The sequence below is a fragment of the Xyrauchen texanus genome, chromosome 38 (genome assembly GCF_025860055.1).
Source record: "Xyrauchen texanus isolate HMW12.3.18 chromosome 38, RBS_HiC_50CHRs, whole genome shotgun sequence".
Classification (NCBI taxonomy): domain Eukaryota; kingdom Metazoa; phylum Chordata; class Actinopteri; order Cypriniformes; family Catostomidae; genus Xyrauchen; species Xyrauchen texanus.
In genome coordinates this window covers 29,459,318-29,484,634 of record NC_068313.1, presented here as the reverse complement: position 1 = coordinate 29,484,634, position 25,317 = coordinate 29,459,318, and the positions used below count along the sequence as shown (strand labels likewise).

Below are 25,317 nucleotides of genomic sequence, written 5' to 3'. Positions count from 1 at the left end.
GTTATGGTGTGATTTTTCAGAATACATTACATTCAGATGCTAGGGAAACACTACTGTAGATAAATGCATTATGCTAATATGTACAAGTCTATCAATGATAAGCATGCACACACTCTTTGATGCACTTTGACATTTCTTGAAGAACACAGTCAGAGGTGACCCAAACACAACACCATGCCCCACTCAATGATCTGGCAGATTAGTTCGGGACTTACAAGTGGATGTCGAAGTATTTCAATATCCTTCTATTGTCCTGGGCCTGCGTCATGAGCCCTGCACGAGGATGGAGATGGGATGGAGATGGAGCTGGCTACCAAACCAGAGGCTTGATTAGAGGATGATGGAATTGTCCTGCAGCAAAATGGGGAAATGCTCAAGAGCTCCACTTCCCACTCTCAGGCAAGAGCGGCCAAAGTAACGGCTCCCTTGAGAATGCCTGTGTGTATGTGTGTGGGTTGTGCATGTGTGTGTTTGACCCTAGTGAGCACAAAATTAGCTGGGGTCACAAAGTTCTGCAGGGCTGGATCAAAGTATGACTGACAGCATGAGGAGGTAAACCAGCCATTTTAGCTTGGCTCTCTCTTCACGGGTGATCGCGCATCAGTTTAACTGAAATTAAGTTCACCATAGCAAAGAGGCGTTTAGTGGTACCATATTCACCACTGTGAACAAACATAATTATGCTGTCAATGTATTTCATAGTATTTTCTTGATATTTTATGCTTTTTTTGTGTGGTGCTTGAAATAAAACAGATCAGTGCTGATGAATAAAAGAAATCCACAAAATAGTTATCATAAACAATCTTTAATAATGTATTGCGTTAAAGAAATGGCATAAATAATATTCATAAAATAAACATCAAATTTATGTTATGGTCTATTGATTCAGAAAATAATAATTTGCTTTTATGATTATTCAACAACATTGTAATATTTTCAATTTAATAAAAAATATTATATTATCAGCATAAAACTGTAAGTAAAAAGCTTAACTGAAAAATGGTCAAACATGGCCAGTTTGCTTATTTGATTAGAAATTGTGCAGCATCTTAGATATCTTTTATTTATTTTATGTCATAAAGTTTCTTTGTTATGCATTTTTCAAATACAAAGGATTTTCATACAGTAAACTTATGGCTTCCGTAGTATGAATTCACAAAAATCTTCTTTTTTTTTTTTTACTTTAACATTCAGTGAGGAGAGAATGAAAACTAACATACCTGTATACAGTACAGTCCACAAATAATAATATACAGCTGTGAACGGCATTCACTATCAGGAAGTTAGATTTTCGTCTAAATTTAAAAACTTAAAGGAATGTTCCGGGTTCAATACAAGTTAAGCTCAATGAACAACATTTGTGGCATAATGCTGATTATCACAAAAATTAATTTCAACTGTCCCTCCTTATCTTTAAAAAAAAGCAAAAATCAGGGTTACAGAGGCATTTACAATTGAAGTGAAAGGGAGCCAATTTCTTAATGTTCAAATACTCACTGCTTCTAAAGTATAGCCACATGACGTAAACAATATGTGTGATAAAATCACTTACAAATCTTTTCTCTGTAAAGTTTTAAAATGTTGTTACCAAGACGATGTAATGTCAACAAACCCTAAAACGACTGGGAAAATGACAATTTTACACAACTTTACAGCTAAAATAATACACAAATTTTTATAAAATTATATGCTTCACATTTCTGTTCAGACCCTCCAAAAATTGCTGCCATTCACTTCCATTGTAAGTCCCTCATTGTTACCTAGATTTTCACATTTGTTTTAAAGATATTGAGGGGCAAGTCAAAATATATTTTTGTGGTAATCAAAATATTTCCATAAATTCTGTCGACTGAGCTTAACTTAATCTGAATCTGGAACATTCCTTTAATAAATGTGAAGTTTTTCATCAAAAATCTTAAGAATTTAGGAGGTTTGTTAGAATGTTCTTAAGTGCAACTCATAAGAAGTCTTTTAAGGAATACAAATATTCTTAATTTTCTTTCGCATGTTAGAATATAAGAAAATAGTGACAAAGAAGATTTTTTTTTCTTCTAAACGTTTCCCATATTAATCAGTTTAACCTGGCAGAACCACAAACCAGTAGGTGTCAGCAAGTCCATTACACATTGAACACTGTGTTCTGTGATTTATTTATACTATAGTTAAAGTTGAGCCCAGGACAAAGGCCCGTAGGTTAATGTTCATCTCACTTAGATTTGAATGGCACATTAACCTTGGAAGAACGAATCCAGAGTGAGTCCGATATCACATGTGAGTTTTTCCTGATGAAGTTCTACCATCACATTGAGAATCCATTAGTCTGCTATAGGAAGAAACTTCCCAAACCCCCTATTAAAGTCTGGGAGTCTCCAGCTCTCTGGGATTTGGCCTTCGTCAAAAGAACCAACAGCGAGAAGGTAGCCATTAGATCATAAAATGTTGACTTAAATTTTTTAAATGAAAGGATTTATTAAAACAGTATGGTGGACTGGGGGGTTCAGAAGACTTTTAGTGTGCAATTGGCTGTTACAGTATTCAAGCCATGCTTTGCAGCCTAAGAAGCTTGTGGGTACGACAAAACTAATTGGACCATCTGACAAACAGCAGAAAGAGACAGACTTTACAGTAAAATACTTTCATGATTTATTCGACACAAATTGTACCACTGACACAAAGAATAGCTGGCTGCCTTTTACTGCCTTCAGTCAATGGAGTGAAACAGGATGGAGGCGTGTAAACCATACCTCCCAAATAATCTGTGTGGACGAATATAATGTTACTGTACTGTAGAGGAGTGGAATCCATGGATACTGGGTTTTTAGTGTATATTAGCATGCATCCCAATATCATCTGAGGTGACATTAAGATATGCGTAAAGTAAATTTCGGTTTGGTCTCGAATGTATTGGATCTTGTGACACAAATGCACAAAAAGATACACAATTGCTTACTTCATCTAAATGAGGACATACCACAGACTTCAACAATACTGTACAGCTATGAATATCACTGACCCAAACTCTAACTCTAAAATGCAACTTTTTGCATTTTTATAATACAGTAATAATAATAATATATATGTATAAGTGTATACATGTTATATATATATATATATATATATATATATATATATATATATATATATATATATATATATATATATATATATATATATAAAACATTATTTACTTTATTGATGAATTATTCTTTAAAATGAGGATGTCCTTGAATGTTCCTGAAGGAAGGTTTTGCCAGATTTAGCTCACGTTTGAGAACACATTTTGTCCCAAAACGATAGCTAAGTGCATAAATGCCAAAACTACTCCCTCTCTGCCTAATATTTTACTAATAGTTAAAAATTATTTCAATTTTTATACTTGTATGGTTATTCAACAAAAACATATTTAAAAAAACGTCTGATAACTGAAGGAAATTTTAAATGGTAAAAAGTGTCCTTTTATGCTCTAAATAAATAATAATAATAATAATAATAATAATAATAATAATAATAATAATAAATGTAGTTGAATTTTCCAGATGAAGAAAAAAGATAATTGCTTTTCAACTTTAAAATAAACTACCTTAAAAAGCCTACCAGACAGTTGTTTCCTTGAGAAAGTAAAGGCAACTTAAGCTGTGGGGACTGAACGATTCTCAATGTATTATCTGAGAATCATCACAGTCCAGAGAATCATACAGGAAGGCAAATCTGTCCAACAGATGCTCTCAGAGACTTTTATAATACACTGAACACTTTAGATGTCAATAGTACCATAATTGTGTGACCCGCTGTACAGAGCATATTCAGGTTTGAAAGCTTTTCTTAATAATTAAAAAAAATTGAATTTTGCTTTTAAAGATTTTAGTATAAATGATGTAAATCACACAAAAAAAATCCTGTTTAGTGGTTTATATAATTTGGTAATGTATAGGCTATTATATAAAAATCTGAAATGCTATTAAAATTACATGCTGTCTATTTCCCTGCGGCTTTAGTTAAATGTGTAAAAAAACATATTTGTAGTTAAAAAATTAAATTATATATATATATATATATATATATATATATATATATATATATATATATATATATTATGTAAACTTTAAATGCACAAATTTAAAGCAACATTTTATGATCCAGCTGTATTTTAAACATTTGAAACAAATATTGTATAAAAACTAATTTCAGGGGTTTTATTACAGAGGATTAAATATGGAAAAATAATATACAGTAACTGCAAGCAGCAATGAATGTTGTTTCAGCTGAACAGAAAGATGTATGTCACAGTTAATGTCTGTAATTATGTAAAAATGTAATAATGTCTTGTGAGATATTTTTTTTAAATTTTTTTTTTTGCCATAATTTATCTAAAGAACAGAGTTTTGATAAATTAAAGAAAATAAAAATAGTAAAAGTGGTTTTATCTACAAAATAAATGAACAGAGATCAAGGGAGCAGGAGAGAAAAAACGAGTCCATAAAGTCCGTATTTAAAAAAGTCAGCTGAACTAGGCTTTGAGATTTCAAAATGTTGTATTTTGGTGCAACCATAGCAATAATTCATTGCATTTTTATAATTAATAAATAAATTAATTTAATAAACAGTAATTAATCAAATTAATAAAACAGTAATAACTTGTATTCAAAGTTAACACACCCGTTGACAAGCATTTAAAAAGATAACTAATATATTGTATATCAAAATATGTAATGTCAAAATATATCTTATAATTGCAGAAATGTTCTCGTCACTGACCGTATGAAATGAAATGACTAATGAATGTATAAAATGAATAAAAATGGACAATAATGCACATTTGAGGGCTCAGTAGATCTTTACATTGGCTCATGACTGACCATAAATCCAGTTCATACCACTCAGCAGTCTGACAAATGGTTGAAGTTTCTTTGATATGAGACATCCTTTCAAAGTCTGCTTTTAATTCCATTTACCCATGCTTGCAAATTGGTTGCAGATATGACAGTGTGAAGAAAACTGATATGATTTCACAAATAAAAAGCAATAAATATAATTTTATTTAATTCTATTAACCTTAAAATGTTTCAGATGTTTTTAAATCTTCATTCTCCAATGGAAATATATATATATATATATATATATATATATATATATATATATATATATATATATATATATTGTAAGCTTATAGTGAAGTTCTGTTTAAAACATACAGTACAAAGGGAATTTTGCTATGAAGTATAGTACAGATTTGATTTCCTTGGTTTGAAATGAAATTGAGCACCACAATAACAAGAATACTCTTCTTTTTATTAGTGAAATTAAATTAAATGTAAATGGCTTTTATTTTGATAGATTTTGTGCTTTGTTACTCAGATTGTAAGCGGCTAATTTATTTGCAGTACTTTTTCTCTCAATCAATAGAGATCCAACATGTTAACTGTGTTGAACTGTGACTAATTTAGCCTGTCCGTAAAATTCAAACACTCCGTAAAATTTGTAGTTAATAGGCATTTACATATTTTCTCTCTCTCACCCACATTCTTTTTTCTCATTCCCTCTATTGTCTTCAAATGCCAGTCTTTCCCTGTCTGTCATTTCAAAAGTGAAAACCCCCTCAAATCTATATAAATCACAGCTTTCTCAAAGTTTTCTTGTTGCTTTGTGTGAGATCAGATCAGGCCTCTGTAAACCATGCCACAGGGCACCTCCGTAAGCAGGAGAGCATGACAGATAGAGAAACCACATGTGAAAACAAACCTTGTGTGAACAGCATCCACACACCCAGCCATCCTCTTGATAATTTGACTATAATGAACAAGATAAACAGAGAATTTGGGGTACTCACCCGAGACGTTGGCGATGTGACTCCACGCTCTGAGAGATGAGAATGACCATCTCTTTCCTTCTCGTCTCTCTCTAAATAAGGCCCTGACTCCAGACACTTTCCCCATCTGCTAAAGCTATTTCCCCCAAGAAGGCATCTTATTTCCTCTCGTTCTTTCACCCATGAGCAGAAAAAGGCCTGCTCTCTGTGCCATTACAACCATATCTGTCTCTATGGGTGAAACCTTAGGGACATCTTGAATGGCGATGCTGCTCTGTTCTGTTTGAGTAGTGTGGGCTGTGATGATTGCTGTTAGTTCTATGGAACAATTATTTACTAGGACAGCAAATCACAGCTAATGTTATGAAACGTATTCATTTCAATGATAAGTTGTTGGATGCATATTTTAAAATAAAAGATTGTATGGATTGTACAATTTTAATGAAGTAGAACATTGTGAAGAATAATCAACATTATGGTGTTTGTAAGATCAATATATATATATATATGTATATATATACACTACTGTTCAAAAGTTTAGGGTCACTTATTAATTCTTTATTTATTTATTTATTTTTTTCACATTTTAGAATAATAGTAAAGTCATCACAACTATGGAATAAAATAAATGGAAATATGGGAATTAAGGTGTAATTAAAAAATCCAAAATAAATCAAAACTGTGTTATATTTTAGCATCTTTAAAGTGGCCACACTTTGCCTAGAATTTAGCAGAAATGTACTCTTGACATTTTCTCAACCAACTTCTTGAGGTATCACCCTGGGACGCTTTAAACAGTATTTAAGGAGTACCCATCTATATTCTGGGCACTTAGTGGCTGCTTTTCTTAATTATTCGGTCTAAGTCGTTCATTTCAAAACCTTTTTTTTTTTTATATTAATTTTGTAATTAAATTAGTTAATATGTTGGCACAATTATATTTTTGTCTGCAAAGCTAATTTCAAACATTTAAGCATACATCTTCAGATCAAAAGGTTTTTAAGATCATGAGAAACATTTCATGCAAGTGACCAAAAAATTTAGACCGGTAGTGTATACTGTAGCGAGCCAACCATGCGGATGTCAGCGTCACCCTTGCAACCACCATAAATGCGGAAGTAAAGAGGAGATGTGATGGCCTCAGTCAGCTAGGATATAAAAAGCCACCAGCTAAAAGGAAGGTGAGCCAGTTCTCCACACATCAATTAATGTGTTTTGCCTTTGTCCCCAATAGAGCGATTGAGCCTAGAATTGAACAGCGATTGAAATCCTCACCAACCAGGGAACCCAGTTTATGTCCAAACTCATGGCAGACCTGTGTAAACTTGCAGCTGATGTACAGCACCACGTGCTCCTCCCCCTCCACCACCTGCGAGAGTATGGACTCTCTCTGAAGCATCCATCTGCAACACAAAAAGGGGAGAGAAATTTGGTGCATCTAAATCTGGGTCTCAGGCAGGTCGCAATCGCCACAGTCTTGTCAATTTGGGGACGCACCTGCCCATGGCCCAAGTGGAACCTTAGATACTGTACCTCCACACATCCTTTCGTGCACTTCTTGGGGTTTGCTGTTAGCCCCGCCCATCATAGCAAACTCAGAATCACCCTCAGATGCTGCATATGCCACTGCCAATCAATTATGATGTCATCTTACGCAGCGACGTAAGCCGAATGTGGTCTGAGGATTCGGTCCATGAGGCGCTGAAACGTGACCGGTGCCCCAAACAAACTGAACGGAAGCGTCTGACCGGGCCAGAGGGTACCGGATAAGTGTCAAGTGGGGTACTCTCCAAGCATTGGTGAACATGGGACATCGAACCACTATCCACCAACGCTTGGTTCAACACGAGGCTTTGGGCACATCTAAAACGGTGATGGTGAGGTGTGTTCATAGGGAACACACCTCACCTGCCCTGTGGTGACCCTTGTGATCAAATTCTGGGGAACAAAACAGAGTGGTGGCCGCGGTTAGTTCCCACCTCACCCATCCGCTGATTTTGGGGACTAATTGGCCTGAGTTTAGAAATGTATTAAGGGGAATATGTGTGGATGGGTCCTGCACAAAAGCGACGAGATGTGAAATGTGCGATGCTCTGGCAGGGAAAGCGGAACAGGGGCCGCATTCGTTAGCTCCACGTCAGGATGATGTGAGGGGGGGAGAGGCTGTGGCCCCTCACATCTTCAGGGGATTTCCCTTTGGTGGAGTCACGAGACGGAACCCTCAAACATATTAGCTTCACGAATACAACATATATATACCTGCATCTAAAATATTTTATATCCCCTTAATTTATCACAGTTTTAATTTTGTTCACTTTTGTCCTGTATTAAATTGAACAGTATATGTAATTATTCTTTGACAGTTGAGAATGCTCTTAGTGTCAAACTACTGCAAGAAAAATAAACTGAAAGTAAAAGACTGAAGTGTTTTCTGTGATGTCATCATTTTGGTAATAATTTGGAGAACTTTCAATACAATATAACAGATGATAGAGAATATCGATCCTAATAAAGATCAATATATAAATTACTTTGTTAAACAATAAAACATGGATTAATCTTAGCAAACTAATCTAATCAAACAAGTAAACAAGTTCAAAACAAAATGGAGCTACAATGCACCGTAAAAAAACCAACAACAAAAAAACCAGAAGAGAATGTGTTCAGTTATATTTATCATGTATAAACAATTTTAGTGTGTCATTATCTTTTGTTAAAATATTTGTTAATATATTTTGTAAAAAAAGTTGTGAGTTTCTAAAATGTTGTTTGGATACTAATAATTACATTGTATTTAAGTTTCTATTTCACTGCTGAATCTTGAGTGTATTCTAAAAAGAATAAGTAGATGTTTCTTGAAAAGTCATTTCAAACTAAATACATGTAAAAGAAGTTGTTATCATTTCAATGTTCAGTTTTTAACTCTTTGTCAATGTTGTAAGGTTTAGATTGCACAAATAATATTGTAGAGACACATTGTGCTTGCAGTGATACTCCCGTTTTAAAAAGATCTACAGCCAAGTGGCTTCTAGAAATGTGCCCCTGTCCTCTAAATCATCTTTAACAGTGGAGAAAGTGTGCTGAAGATCAACAATCCATTAACACTTTTAACCCCTCTCAGCTTCCCCTGACCTTCTCAACAAATCTCCTTTTTGTCTTTTGGTACAAAATAATTGAAAACCCCAAGCAACAGAAAGATTACGCAAAGAAATTAGGAAAAGGTTCTGCGGGCCAAAATGTGAAATGAGCCGCCTTTTATTTCCTGACACAAGGATTTAATGGTTTAGATGTTGTTGGACTGGACTCGATTCTGTGCATGTGGACAGTTGTGGCGGTTCTGTGACCCAGCCTACCTCTCATGTTACAGCCCTATTTATAAAATCTTCCACCCCTCCTTCTTCCACAGACTCCCCTCTGCAGTCCCAGCCCATTGCCCAAAACCCCAGCCACTGTTAGGAAGCACCTTTCCCTCTCAGCTGGGCCGCATTCTATGCTATACAGTCAGATGTTTCAGGTTTCCATCTCTCATCTTCCGAGCTGTTGCTGAGCCGAGTGGCTCGGGTGTTTAGCCGGTGCTGCCGAGCAACTTTTGGTCTCTATGCGCACAGGATTATCAGACACACAAACTTTTTTTTTCCCGTTTTGTCTTTTTTTCAGGAGACATTCTTTGAAGTGAGAAGCAAAGGAGAATTTTGTTTTGTTGTGTTTTGGTCACTCTTTTTAGGAAAATTTGCTCTGGTTTTTGCTTCATCCTTGGACCGGTTCCTTGCATGCAATGGATCACACATTGTTCGGCTGTTTGCGCAGCCCCCACACCCCTCCGCAGGCCCTGCACCATGCTTTCGCCCTTCACGGACGCTCCGAGCACCTCTCCACATACCCTGACCTCTCCACCAACTCCTCTTCAGCCTGCATTGTGAGCGGTTACCCAGGTGAGGAAGGGGGACTCTATGGGGGACATGGGCACCAGCGAGGGCCACACATTTCCCAGCAGCATCACCATCTACCCCAACCACAGCAAACGGGCTGGCACATATCCCAGACGCCCAGCGCCTCGCCCGCCAGTGTTCGCCTGGGACTGGGCATCTCCGCCCCTGATTCAGGCTCTTCAGACATGTGTCCCGGGGGTCCAAGCCTCTGTGCCAGTACGCCGAGCCTCAATGGAGGGGTGCCCTCAGGGGCCTCCTGTGTGCCCGGTGGAGATTTTGGCCGTCATACGATGTCCCCGGCCGAAGCAGAGAAAAGGAATAACAAACGGAGAAGTGACTGCTCTGGTAAGAGATAGGCTGATTTAAACAATCTTGAGCTTGAAATCAAAATATAATTTTTTTAATACTTTAACTTTTTATTAGGGGGGGTTCTAAAAATTATTTCAGCTGTATTTCAAAATATTGTTCAGAATAATGGTGTATCTCTTTATGTTTATAATTAAAATAGTAAAAATTATTTGAAAGAATAATCAAAAATGTATAAAAAATGAAACTTTAACCTTTAAACTCATTCAAAAAGTGGCATTCCCTAAAAAAATTGACTTTTATAATTTACTTTATCTCAGAAGCATATTGCATCATGCTTTATAATAAAATTTCTTCTGAAAGTTTTCCAAAATTTCACTTATTTCACCATCACTTGTTGGTAATCATGTTTATACAGTATTATCCACTAACTACAAAAGATGATTTCATTGTTTAGAAACAACTGTTCTTTGCATTATCAAGGGCATATTACTACATCATGCCTTTTCATTAATCTTCTTTGTAATATTTTTCTTGAATGTAACCTCTTTTTTTTTTTTTTTTTTTGCCAACACTGATTGCTTTTTGGTGTTTCTTAAACAGAAAAGATTTTTATTAATGCAGCTACATTTGTTTTTATTGTAATTGAAAGAAGAGATTAATGAGTCACTATCCATTTTAACAGCCCTCACAATCAGGCTGAGTGCACCACTAGTGTTTTCGGAAAATTATTCTTCCACTGTTCGGAAACACAGAGTGGTGTTTTTGCGCACAAGGATTTTGTAGGTGTTGGCTTACACGCACAGAAGCAATTACTTCTGCTTGCAAAGGGCAGATTGGAACTCTTGTGTGGGCATTTAACTGCATGCATGATTCACATTGAGTCTCATGTGTTTCATCTCCTCACTTTTTTGGCAAGCTGAATATGAGGCTTGCGGTGCATAAACGAATGCCATGGCCTGAGAAAGAGAACACGGATGGCTTGTGTTGGCACTGAACACCAAAAGAAAAACGCTAGATGTCACATGTGCTTTATGTTTGAATATAATTTGTTCATACGTTTGAATATACAGTTGGGAATATACAGTTACTTTATTCTTGGGCAGAGATATATAAGAAATTAAAGGGTTTTGGTACTGCCAAAAAATATTTTTTGTATCTGATGGGCATCAAAAACTCCACAAATCTCATATTTGTTTTCTCTGGAAAAGTTGCCACTACTGTCAAAAATCTATTTAACACTGCATATAATGGATTATAAAATTAATTTTTATGATCTTGTTTCTTCAAAGGAAATTTTTGCTACATTCTGCCCATTAAATCAAAGTTCATGACCACATGAGAGCCACAGCTCTCCACGAATGCAAATGCTGAATTATTCTCATTTGTACCAACCCAAAATTAACATAAAAGAAATACACTTGCACCATGTCTGGAAAGGTCTTGCAGAATGGGACTACACTGCACTAGTTTGTGCATTATAACATCAAGTAGGCCTATTGAATCCGCAGGCCTACATAATCAAATTTATTTTGAAAAAAAATAAAAGTTTCAGAAATTGTTCATATATGTGAAAATTATATTTAAATTAAACTAAATCTTTATAAATAGAAACTTAAATTCATAACTTCCATTATTACTCTCTCTCTCTCTCTCTCTCTCTCTCTCTCTCTCTCTCTCTCTCTCTCTCTCTCGCTCTCTCGCTCTCTCTGTCTGTCAGTCAGTCGGTCGGTCTTCCTTATTGGGTAACTAATCAACATATTTTATATATTATAGATTCAGTTTATACTGTGTAGTGCTATTGATCATTTTTCTAACTTGTTAACGAACTTTGAGAAACCCGCTATGACAACATCCCGAAAGCTAAATGAAAATCTCATTGCCAGTGTTGTGGCCATTTTTCAATTTTGCATGTCATTTCAATAGGCCTATTTTAATATTCCCATGCTTTCTGTCAAGATGATATGTCACTCATCTTGCCTGTCATTTTCAACTGGCATAGTTAAGAGAATGACTGTGCTTTGTATTGTTATTACATTATTATTCAAATGAGCACCAAGCAGTGCAACAACAGATGATTGATGTGAGCTTGAAAAAGTGAAATATAATAAAATATTTTTTAATGAATTCTAATATTCCATGGTTTATAAAAAGCATGTGTATAAATCCCACTTGACTTCGCTAGCTATCTTATAAAACAACACATGACTGGTCTGGCTAGAAGACAACAGCCTACATGTATTGTTTCATGTGGGTTTGCATGATATTTATTTTGGTTTTATTCTTTTTTTTTCACCAATAAAGCACAACCACAATGTGTGTAACTACAATACTAAAGTAAATGTCTTCATTTTCATTGTAACTAGTTTTAAAATCATCTTTGAAAGCAGCTGAGGCCTTTCCACTAATTGTTTTCCAGGTCCCTGATTTTTTTTGAAAGTAAAGATAAAAGTGAAGGCGCAGACCTAATTGCTGTGGTGTAACCGCCATGTTGTGAAGCTGGGAAAAGTTGCCTTGACTCGGAGTAGCTCTGTTTGCAAAAAGCTGCTTGTGTTGGTTTTTCTCACTCCACAATGGCTGTGTTGAACCCGCAGGAACCCGTCTTTCTGCTTTAGCTTAAGCGGACCCACATTTATCCAAACTCTTTGCAGCCATGTGCTGCGTCTGGCAAAATCAAAGAAATTTAAGTGAAAATAGGTAAGATGATCATATAGTCACAACTTTTGCAATGTGCATATGAGGCACAGACTCTCCCAAGTTTATTCACTTGTTAAAAATGTCTGAATGTCATTGCATTAGATATCAAAATATTAAACCATGTGTCATCTGCAAACAAATAATACTGCCTTAGTAGACATTTTCTCAGAACTAACTTAACAACTACAGACATGCAATGACTTAAAACAAACTGGTTATATTTAATTTATGTATAAAATGAGTACCCCTCAAGTTTATAAGGTTTATACAGGTTTAATTAATCACAGTAACTATGGACAACCAGAAAGTGTCACAGTACTTTTCATTTTGAATACTATATCTATTTCAAACCTAAAAAAAACATATTTTCATGAAATGATTTGCTTGTGCAATGTTTTCCGGTAAAAAAAAAAAACTAATTTAAAAAGCCTCTTTTTGCAATTGCATTCATACATTCTCTGAATTTAGTGTCTAAATACTTTTTGGCGCCAATGTACATCTTGGTATCTTTTTGGTATTTTCACCCTCTGCTCATGGGTGCCTGGGCACATCTCGACCTGTAAATGATATGTTTATTAACACGCCTGGCATGTGTTTATAGCCATCACGCAGCTAACAGCAGTGATTTGACACTTCATCTGTACATCCACCAACATTAAGTCTTGCACTGTATTTGGCGTTTAAACGATCTCTTTTTGAAATATCGCACAGGTTTCCTAATGGCTCCGTGCTGAAATGGGAGAGCATGTCTCGCATATGCAGATGGGGCCTTATTAAACTAGACTCTATTTACAGCTGGGTTTTAGATTGCCTGTTGGATTAGCACTCACTCCACACCCAGAGATAAATTAACCCAAAAGCTTTGTTAGCCTGATGTGCTGTTTGCTGTGTGGTATGGCCTTTGAAACCCTACAGTGACTTCTAGTCACAAGAAAAACATGGGTGTTTCTTCAGCTGTTGCCACTTTTGGCCTTGTGGACTTCTTAAATAAAACAAATATATATTTTATAGCTCATCACTCTCACTAGTTTTTTCGATTATTTGTCTACTAACAATGTCCAATAAGTGTATACATGCACAACAGGAGAGTTAAAATTTTTATGACGTTTTAAAAAACGTCACAAATTCTGTATTGAGTTTGATAGTATTCTGTGATAAAAATAAAATGTTATATATATTTTTTTAAATGAAAGGACAGATTTGTCTTACTAAGACAAGTTTAATAGCTAGCATTTTATGTACAGTACTCTAAAACGCACAATTAAATAACATGTTCACATTTTTGTATAATTTGACAAAATTACAGCTTGATTGGAATGACACACCATATTCTGTTAAAAAAAAGTTATTGTTGAATGGCTTCAGAATTTGTTCATATGTGAAAGTAAATATTTTAAGTAAACATAATCTTTATAAGTAGAAACGTATATTTAAGTTTTAATTTTGATTTGAAATGTTGATTTTGTTCTTACGAATCTCGTCACAAATGTCATCTATAACATGCTGTTGATGCTGTTGTCTCCTTGGTAACGCAGTACACTTACTTTTAATAACAGTGGCAATTTGTGGCAGAATTTTTGGTCATGATTCAATTGATGCCACAACTGAGGTACATTCGTAATTTGTATAGAAATCTATCTAAACCATTTTCACAAAAATGTGAAATGATTATTGCACTCTTTGTTTAGATTATTGTAGATTGAAATGTAATAATTTGTTTTATTTATTTATTAATGATTCAATGTCTGAGTGTGGGAAAAGGATAAAACAATAACTCATAAAATATTTCATACAAGACTAAATTATGAAAGCATGGATAAAAACAAAAAATACTACACCGTTTTAATGTGACATGTTAGTTTGTATAAGATCAACCCCTGGCAATACAAGTGTTCAGTTAAATAAACACCATATGTCTTTCTTTATTCTTACAATTAAAAAAAGGAAAAAGAAATAAGAATAACATTTCCTTCCTGTCAAAAACAACAGAAGTGAGCATGTCTTTGAGGGATTGCTGTTCCAATCTGACATTTCCTCACTGACCCTTTGAGTTTCCCATTCAAGATTGTACTTGATGTATTTGAGCCCTTGTCCAACACTTACAATATCCACATGCAATTCTATATATGCTTTAATGTGTTCATGTTCTGTCAACTCTGAAGCTAGGCACAATAATTCACTGTAATTGATAGAGAAAGAGAAAAATGGAATAAGAAACACTCCACGAAAATTGTTTTGAGTTGGCAGCTTGTGAGCCTTGGAAGACGCTTGTAAAAGTTTGAGGTAAATAAACTAAGTAAATATATTTTTACATATCCTGTAGTACTGTTTTGTTCCATATTAAACTATAAAGGCAGCAGATTCCATTAACAGTAAGTCAAATGATTTTTTTTTTGGAAAGTGCTCTGGTGATTGCCAACTCATTGTGAGAATGTACTGTATATATCAGTATAGGAGCCAGCAACAGGCATGTGAAAACTCTTTTACAAACAGCTGGCATTAACAAAAGCATTATGGTAAAATATGATTGGCATTGTTCCTTAATCTTCTCTGCTTTCCTTTATGACATTTCTGGGACTTCAACCCTGTAACCCTGCTATTTTTAAAATAGGAGAGTTTGAATTGAAATGCATTAAGTTTAACTCCTGCTATTTGTGAAATTTGGAAATAGCATTCATTATTTGCAAACAGCCTGGCTAAATTAGGTGCAATATAATAATGTGCCTAGTCAAGTTTGTGCTAAAAAGAATGTCAATGACCTATTTTAACCCACCTGATTTATTTGGGTAATCTTTGACCATTTTAAAAACAGTGAAAACAAATCTTAATCTTGATAAAAATGCCTCTGGTTTCCCCACAAATTTATTACATTTGTATGTTACTTGTTTATATTTACAGTATGCAATGTCAAGTTGTTTTGGGTGATTATAGGGCGTTAAAAAAAATCTTAATTTTAATGGTAAAAGACTGTAAAAATGCTACAGTAAAACAACATTAATTGGTTAATGGGTAGTTACCTTAAAATATATGGTAACATTTTGTAATAAACTTAAAAAGACAATACATGTAGGTTTACGATTGTAAAAAATATATATTTTTAAATGTAAAAAGTATTTTCTGCATAATTAATAGTAAACATTTATATTATGTTTAAGAATAGAGTACAGTTACTTTTTACTGTACATTTTTGTTAAAATTAAGGTTAAAAACAATAATCGAGCGTTCCCAGAATTTCCTGCGTGACCCAGTTTATTTCTTTATATTTTATGGGAATAGTTATGTTTCATTTATTTTTAATATCAGTTATGTATCCATTTCATTTATCCATTTGGCAGACGCAGTGCACTTATTACAGGTACAATCCCCCCGGAGCAACCTGGAGTTAAGTGCCTTGCTCAAGGACACAGTGGTTGTGGCTGTGGGGATCGAACCAGCAACCTTCTGATTAACAGTTATGTTCTTTAGCCCACTACGCCGCCACCACTCCAGTTATGTACACTGGGGTGTTCTGTGTTATATTTGATGTAGTTTAGTTAATGTTTGTTGCATTATTTAAATTTCACATGTGTTACCCTGATGGTGTTTAGTGTTTTTGTGAGTGCAACTGAGCACTGTCTCTAAATGTTTACAAGTCATTGCTCCTGGAAGGGCCTCTATTGATGAACTTCATTTCATCATGTGCCCTTCTGTAAATATATGAAGTTTATTAATTAATAATATAAACGATGGTAATGCACCGTGAAATATACTGGCATCAAAATTACATCTCGTAAAGCATGGAACGTGGTTACCATATTGTTTATGGTGAATTACTGGCAACCACAGCTGCCAGTTTTTTACCGTAAATTTAACAGGAAATTTTTTTTACTGTGTAGGCGTTTGCTAGGGCGGTACTAAACAGTTACAAGATGGTTGCTTACTGACCCAAGTCAAAAGAAACCATCCCCAAGACTCTGACAACCTGATTCCTTTATACATGTCATTAAAGAAATAGTTCACCCAAAAATGAAAATTCTCTCATAATTTACTCACCCTCATGCCATCCCAGATGTGTGACTTTCTTTCTTCAGCAGAACACACAAAAAAGATTTTTTGAAGAATATCTCAGCTCTGTAGGTTCATGCAATGCAAGTTAATGGTGATCAGAAATTTGTAGCAACAAAAACCACATAAAGTAATCCATCTGACGGTAAATGGTCTGCACTTATATAGCGCTTTTTTAACCTTCAAGGTTACCAAAGTGCTTTACATTGTGTCCCAATCACCCTTTCACATGCAAGGCGCTTGCCTGCCATTGGGAGCAACTTGGTGTTCAGTGTCTTGCCCAAGGACACTTCAGCATGTGGAGTTATGTGGGCCGGGAATCAAACCACCAACTCTTTGGAAGAATGATAATAGGTGTGAGTGAGGAACAACATTTAAGTCTTTTTTTACTTTAAATCTTTACTTTCACTTTCAGATGTGATGTTTTATGGATTAGTTCTATGTTTCCTTTATTTTGGAGCTAACAAGGTCTGATCACCATTCATTTGCACTGTATGGACCTACAGAGCTGAGATATTTTTCTAAAAATTTTCATTTGTGTTCTGATGAAGAGAGAAAGTCATACACATGTAGGATGGCATGAGGGTGAGTAAATGAGAGCATTTTCATTTTTGCGTGAACTATCCCTTTAAAGTCAGGATTTTCCACTCATTTTTCCAGCAGATGTTTAGGCCTTTATACTAAAAAAAAGTTTTCGAATAAAACCCCTAATTACAGATTTGTTTTAACAGATACAATTTGTAGGTATTCTAACTCTCATCTTATTTTACTCAAAATGAAGGTTTTAAATCTACTCTAAAAATATATTTCAGTGCAGTGCAGCCATTTCAGCATATTAAGCACTTATTTAAACAGCATTGCAGGTGAATAAGTTGCAGGTTTTTCCACTGAAATACTGATCACAAAACTGGTGCAACTTTTTAGTGAATTTGCCCCTTGATTGTGTTCACTAGTTCTAAAGCACAAACTTGTTGTGAAATGGATTGTGGTTCAAAAGCATTTGTGACAGCTTACCATTCCTGCTGTTTGTACATCAGAGTGTTCGGAACAATTTTCTTTCATTCTTTTTTTCCTTTTTTAAGAGACCCAAGATGGGAATTACAAAACGGATGTCAACAGCAAGCCAAGAAAAGAGAGAACCGCGTTTACTAAAGAACAGATCCGAGAACTGGAGGCAGAATTTGCTCATCACAACTATTTGACGAGACTCAGGCGGTATGAAATCGCTGTAAACCTGGATCTCACGGAAAGGCAGGTGAGTCTCTGACTGCAGATTCATACCTGTTCATCTATAATACTGTCAGAGGCAACTGCTGGGTTGATTTGTAAAAAAAAATAAAAATATTTGGGCTGATTTCTTCTCTATTCAGCTGTGGCTATAGAGTGGGACTATCATATTCCAACTGTTATGATTATTGTTCCCTTTTTGGCTATATTCAATTAAGGGGAGAGTCAAAGGAAGTTCTGTCCACCAAGGCACTTCTGCATTCCAGCTCTGTAGTACAAATCGGTCTGTGTGGGAAGACACTTCCTACAGCCATATGTGAAATTAATAGCACACTACATTTTATTTGGAGCAATAGAAGTGGGAAATTTGGAACATTGATGTTTTACAGAACAACTTTGTAATCTTATTAAACCCTTGAAGTTTATTGACTCCTGAAGACATGAATTACATAATGTTTTCTGTTTTTGAAATTACATAATTGTCAGATCGTTCAGACCTTCTTCAAAACACCATTTATACTATTTGAGCATTATTAACTATTATAAGAGCCACGTGTGTACTTGTAATTGATAGGATATTGAACACGTAAAGGGATAAGCAGGTCATTATCGCAAAATAAATCCAGACACTGGGTGATCAGGACCTTGACACAAAGAGTCATCCAAAAAAGGTTTTATGCTATGATAAGGCTGACTGTACATCATTCCTCATGGTCACTTTAATTATTTTAAAGTTAATTTTACAATAAATCTCCACCTTTAACCAGCCTCAACCAGCGGGTGGTGATATGCAAAAAGAATGCAAATCGCCAAAAACACAAGAAAAGAAGAACGTGAATGTGAAAGTGGAGAATTGTAGTAAAATATGACTCAAATTTGTATCTGTTTCTCACCCATACCTATCATATCACTTCTGAAGACATGGATTTAACCACTGAAGTCGAATGGAATTACTTTTATGCTGCCTTTATATGCTTTTTGGTGCTTCAGAGTTCTTATCACCATTCACTTGCATTCTATGGACCTACAGTACAGAGCTGAAAGTCATACACAACTGGGATGTCATTCCTTTAAGAGTCAGATACGCAGTTTAGCGGTCATAACATAAAAATATTTCACTGCAGAATGCCACAACTGACCAATTAGAATAAATGATTCCAGAAAAGCATGTAATATTTTGTAGTATTTTAGTATAAAAGTTTATTTCATCACAGTTCACCATACCATCAAATTTTCATAGAGCTTTGCAGCTTGCCCATTATCACTCAAGGCAGTGACATCTGTGGCCTTAAATGATGGTAAGTTATCTGGGGATACATTCCCTAGGCTTAGAATTAAAAACCTTGCCACACGACAAGTAAGCAATCCGACTCGTGCAACGTGATCCTTGTGTGAACCTGCTGTGGAGTTCGGGACTTTCGTGACAGCAGTATTATTATGACTATGTGACCTTAAGGGCCACCAACATTGTGCTCACTATTCACACTACGATACTAGTCATAATAATTTTGCACAGCCCAATTAAAATGACCAGATCTTTGATTAACTTGCATGCATTTTGTCTCAAGACTTGGCAAGAGGATATGAGCTAACGTGTGAGCAGTAACGTATATGACATTATCTCCATGCTGAGATAAGAATTGCAAACATGGCAGATATAGTTTAAGGGTTACGGTCTTACAGTGCTGACAGTAAGGGACCAAGGTGGCCAGTTTAATAACAGTTTTAAACCATAGAGTTGAATTTAAAATACAATTAACTACACTACTTATCAAACGATTGGACACATCTTCTCATTCTTTATTATTAGTATTTTTCACCTTTTAATAAAGTCATCAAAACTGTGAAATAACACACATAGAAGTATGGGAAATATGTAGTGACCAAAAATGTTTCATACAGTATATGTCTTATATTTTAGACATATATAGATAACAGCTCTGCACACTCTGGACATTCTCTCATCCAAATTCATGAGGTATCCACTTGCTTTTTAAAACCATATTAAAAAAGTTTCTATGCATGCTCGATAGCCATTTTTTAAAAGAATGTGGTTCTAGCACATGTACATTTGCTTATGTTTGTGTAGACACTGAAGCATACAAAATTGACATATTGACAGCATCTAAAACATCAATAATTTCATGAATTGACAACTTTAGAGACAAATAAGTACAAATGTTTACGAATACTTATTGAATCCATGAATATTGAGTTCATGGAATTAATCAGTTTATTTTATTATATTTATTGTATTTATAAATCACTTTATAACATTTTTATTTCTGGTTCGACACATTTAGAAGGATTCCATCACTTCTTGAAAATGTACCTTTTTTATCATTACTTAATAATTGACTTTGTATTTTACTATTAACGGTACATATACTATTGTATATTCCAACAAAAATTATTGTCACAGCACATTTATCTGACTTTTACGCTTTTTATATTGTTGAAATGTGGTTAGATTTAGGGGGTAGGGTAAAGGGATCAAAAATATCTATAAAGTAGTAAAAATATCACTTTTACAATACATATATATAATCATGATTCCAAAGCTGCAAATACGTACAAATGTCAGTTTTTTACATTTCAGTTTAGACATTTCAGTGTTCACGTTTTGTACAAATATATATGATTAAATCAGCATTATCCAGCCCAACTTATCCATAACAAAAATAAAATCTAAAGGTTTTTAAGGTCACAAGAAACATTTCCATCTAGGCCTTCCAAGCTTTTTACTGGTAGGCTACTATACGTATATCTTGAGAGGTCTTTAAAAAGTCTTTAAAACATAAACTTAAAAATGAATTGTGCCTACAAGGCCTGCAATTTGAATGAAACATTTTATTTTGAAAATAAAATGCAACAAATCATCAACCATCAAATCTGATTCCAGTTTGGATAAGTACCTTCAAATGACATCAGTTTTCTGATTTGAGCAATACAGACTGGTATTCCCCAAGTCGCTTGTAATTGATGGCATTAATGTTTGCACTGCAAGCTTCCACATCATGTGACCCTCATCTACAACATTATACCCAGCCAAAAATAAATGTAAGTTTATGGTGGCCTGGTCCCCCAGCAAGCCTTCCTTGCACTAAAGTGTCCGTTTAAGAAACAGCCAAATCATCATTCTGGGAGACATAAATACTGGATCTGACTTAACTTGCAAGGAAAAGAAGGAAATATTTGATGCCACAGAACAGATGGGCTCAGTTTATCAGGCCGTAATTGCTGATCTGCAAATAACTCCCAGATATTAGGGGGGCCCGGGGCGAGTTGTCACACATTTAAGTCAAATTCTCTATAGATGTATACCTAAAAGTCTAGACTACAAAAGCTATAGAACATTTCCACTGTTATGGAAAAAAGATATAGTTCATTTTGTCCATTTTATGACCACTAATGTATGGGGTACGCATAGGCTTATAGGCATATAGGCTTTCCAGCAAAAAAGTCAAACAAATATGAAAGTAAAGCGATTCATAAAATAGAAAAAAATTACATTTATTACACTATAATATCAAAACTATTGTTTTGGCCAACAGGTATTAATTAATGAATACTATTAAATCACAACATTTAAAACACATTGTTAAAATATACCTTCATTATATGTTTGCTAGTGTACTATGTTCACTTATTTACCCAATAACTTTTACAAAAGTAGGATCGTAATGGAATTTAGTTTTATATATTGAATTTACACAAAATTAAAATTTTGTTTGAACTAGAAGTTTGAAATCAACATAAAAAACACTGCTAGAGGAAGCACACATTTATGTAATTGGACATTTCTCTCAAAAACTCATAGTTACTGGGCTATATCCCTTCCCTGTGTGACCATTATAGTCCCAGCCAGGGTTGGGGAGTATATTCAAAAATTATTTTGATTATTGAAGAGATTAGATTAGCATTTTATTGTCAGATGCAAAAATGTATTCATATAAATGATGTTATTCAAAGTGTGTTTGAACAGTGGTGAAACACTTATTATGTGTTACATTCATACGAGCAGACAGAGAAGTAAGTTTGAAGTAAGTTTGAAGCAGAAGAAATAAAAATAAACCTTGTGTAAATTGTCCACTTTACGCTAAGCTAAAATGCTATTTCTAGCCATTTTACATGAACGTTACCAAACACGATCATATTTTTTATCAAGAAAATTCACGTTGGATCATAATTTCTTTTTTTCTAGTAAGACGTTTGATATTTGGACATATTCTTGATAATAATTTTAATACAAAGTATTTAGAATACGTTACTGACGTTACTGAAATCTAACGGAATACGTTCCAAATGACATTTTACAGCATGTATTCTGTAATCTGTAGTGGAATACATTTCAAAAGTGCATTGCGTCAGCAGCATGGGAGCCAAGGGATCGGATCTCGCGTTGAAACCAGGAAGTAATCGCATTTACAAAATCAGTGACAAACGTAATTCGTAGGTCGCATTTTTCCCTCTAACATTACATTTAATTTCACTAATGGTTAGGTTTAGGTTTGGGGGTTGGGTTGGATTGGATTGGAGGGGAAAGTTTATGTATTCCTCCTCACTGTATTATTCTGTTCAGTTAAAACAAAATCTCTCTTCACAACCCGCTTTTGGCGCCCCTCCGTGGACTTTCCACCCGGAAAATGGAGCTCCCATGTGCCCATACACCTAACAACACTTACCACTTTGGTCACTGGGGCAATGTTTTGAATTTCAGCAAGCACAGACTGATTTTAGCAAAAGAAAATTCAACATACTGTCATCGGAAGCCATGTTGGAACCTCTCATTTCCCAAACTTCTTGAGAGAAACATAATTCCAAACTTAGCCGTTCATGCATCGGAATAGCAGGGTGGTCAACTGATAGCAGGGCACATTTCAACCTGATCAAGGGATATTAGCTTACTGGAGTTGAGTCATGGCCTGATCGCCCTCTCCTGCTGCTCTGCCAACAACCACAGTAAACAGATCATCTGCACCAACGGGGGGCACACATAGAAATTTATTTGCTGAACTTTTTGGGCACCAGAACACCACACCCATATGTGGTCATTGAGCATTTCATTTAAAAACCATTAACATTAATAGGGAGTTGTTCCATTCTAACAGTTCCCACTCTTCTGGATGTTGGAGGATAGCTGTTGGGATTTACTCCCTTTCAAACACAAGAGCCTCAGTGAGATCAGCCATCTAGTGTATTTTATACTCTGTCTTTCACTGATTGGATAACACTGTCTCCTATGTCTTTTTTTACCCACTAGGTGAAAGTGTGGTTTCAGAACAGACGCATGAAGTGGAAGCGTGTGAAAGGAGGCCAGCAGGGGGTGGTAGCGAGAGAGAAAGAGCTTGTGAATGTGAAAAAGGGGACGTTGCTTCCCTCTGAGTTTTCGGGCATTCCTGGACTCCACCACACACGGGAATCTCTTGTCAACAATGAGGATAGCCACGACAGTGACCAGAGCTCTGAGCACACTCACTTATGATGCAAACAGATCAGCCTTTTGATGCTTATAATCGGACTAAGAAGAGCAGTACATTTATCACAAACAAACAAGGACTGCACAGCAGACTGTACTCGCCAAACCATAAATAATAAATTCATAAAAAACTGCACAGCATCCCCTTTCAGGACAGGTGCTATGGGCTCAAAGTAGCTAGCCTACTAGCTGAGTTAAAATGCTCAATAAACATAAATGTATAAATGTACACAGGACTTTTGTTTTATATGTGTGCTTGAATGATACAGAAATGTGTGATGTTTTGACATCAGTATTTTCAAAAGGAAGAGCTATGTTATTAGTCTGACGGATTGCGAATTTTCTTTACACATTTCACATGTGCTGCATTGAAGGTGCTGTAAGCGATGTTAGCCATTTCAAAACCCCGCCCTAAGACATTTCAGCAACCTCAAATGCTGAAAATGGTGACAGTGGTGGCTCAGTGGTTGAGGCTCATGGTTACTGACCAGAAGGTCGGGGGTTCAAGCCCCAGCACCACCAAGATGCCACTGTTGGGCCCTTGAGCAAGGCACTTAACTCCAGGTTGCTCCGGGGGGATTGTCCATGTAATAAGTGCACTGTAAGTCGCTTTGGATAAAAGTGTCTGCCAAATGCATAAATGTAAATGTAAAATGGCTGACAGGCAGAGAGCACCTTAATGTTGGCTATACAATAGTGTCCCTATGTCAGATTTAGGGGTGCATTCTCAGGACAGCTATTTCAGTGATATTTGTCAGGCAGTTGTGATTTTTATATGCATGTTATTCCATAAAAACAAATCACTGACAGCACCTGTAAAATATACTTCCACTGCTTGTTTACTTGAAAGGTGGAACCTAGCACTATTAAAAAATGATTGCTTGAATCTGGTCAAAACAACATTCCATTCTGGTCTGGCATGGGAGGGAACACAGGTGTATGTTTTAGTTTGCACTGTCAAATTATTTGCCTAAATTGATTTCTACTGTTTTTATACAATTATAATGCAATCGAAATCAATCACTCAAGCGTGCAGAAGAGTAAAAAACATTGCAGCTAATATTATGTCATGTAAATATATCAGTATTCTAAATTTGCAATGGTCTAACAACTGTTTCATATACAAACAATACCACATGCTTCAACAATAAACCTTTATTATGTTGCATGGATGATTCTTTCTCTCAGTTGAACTGTTGTAAGACATTGTTGGAAGAAATATTTCAGAAAACTGCAACTGATTATGGTGAACTGTACTGATTGCATGTATCTAATAATTTAAATCTTGTTTATTAACTCAGTCTGATGCAATTTATGTGTGTATGCAAGAACTTAAAATAGTTTTTAGCTGCGAACGAGCTTCTCTCACCACACTCAATAACATGCAACAGACACGATTTTCAAGATTTTCAAGAATGTCTTGAGGTGTTTCTCACCAAAACCTACATGTATCGTATGGCTTCAGAAGACTTGGAATAGGACGCATTAGTCAATTGGAATGACTGGATATGATATTCGTAATCTTTTTTTTCTTTTGTGTTCCACATAAGAAAGAAAGTCATGCAGGTTTGGAACATTATGAGGGTGAATAAATTAAAAGAGAATTTACATTTTTGGGTCAACTATACCTTTAATGCTAATAGTATTTGGCTGGTCATGTGATGTCAATATGGCGCATTCATGATGCAGCCCAGCTATATTAAAAATTATACAGCTTTTAGTAGCTCTTAGGATACTGATATGACAGGAGTCTTCAGCTCATGTAAGTGTACATGAATTTAAACATCTTTTTCTAAATATCAATGATAGTTTATGGAGACAATCTCTAC

At 35.3% G+C, this 25,317-nt stretch overlaps 1 protein-coding gene across 1 annotated transcript; it reads left to right on the top strand.

Annotated features, from left to right (window-relative positions):
- Positions 1-9,237: 9,237 nt before the first annotated feature.
- On the top strand, positions 9,238-24,674 carry LOC127631896 (homeobox protein MOX-2-like). The gene is made up of 3 exons (XM_052110292.1): positions 9,238-10,080; positions 17,865-18,037; positions 23,273-24,674. The coding sequence occupies exons 1-3, from the start codon at positions 9,582-9,584 to the stop codon at positions 23,492-23,494; spliced, it is 894 nt and encodes a 297-aa protein (XP_051966252.1). The 5' UTR covers positions 9,238-9,581; the 3' UTR covers positions 23,495-24,674.
- The last annotated feature ends 643 nt before the right edge of the window (positions 24,675-25,317 follow it).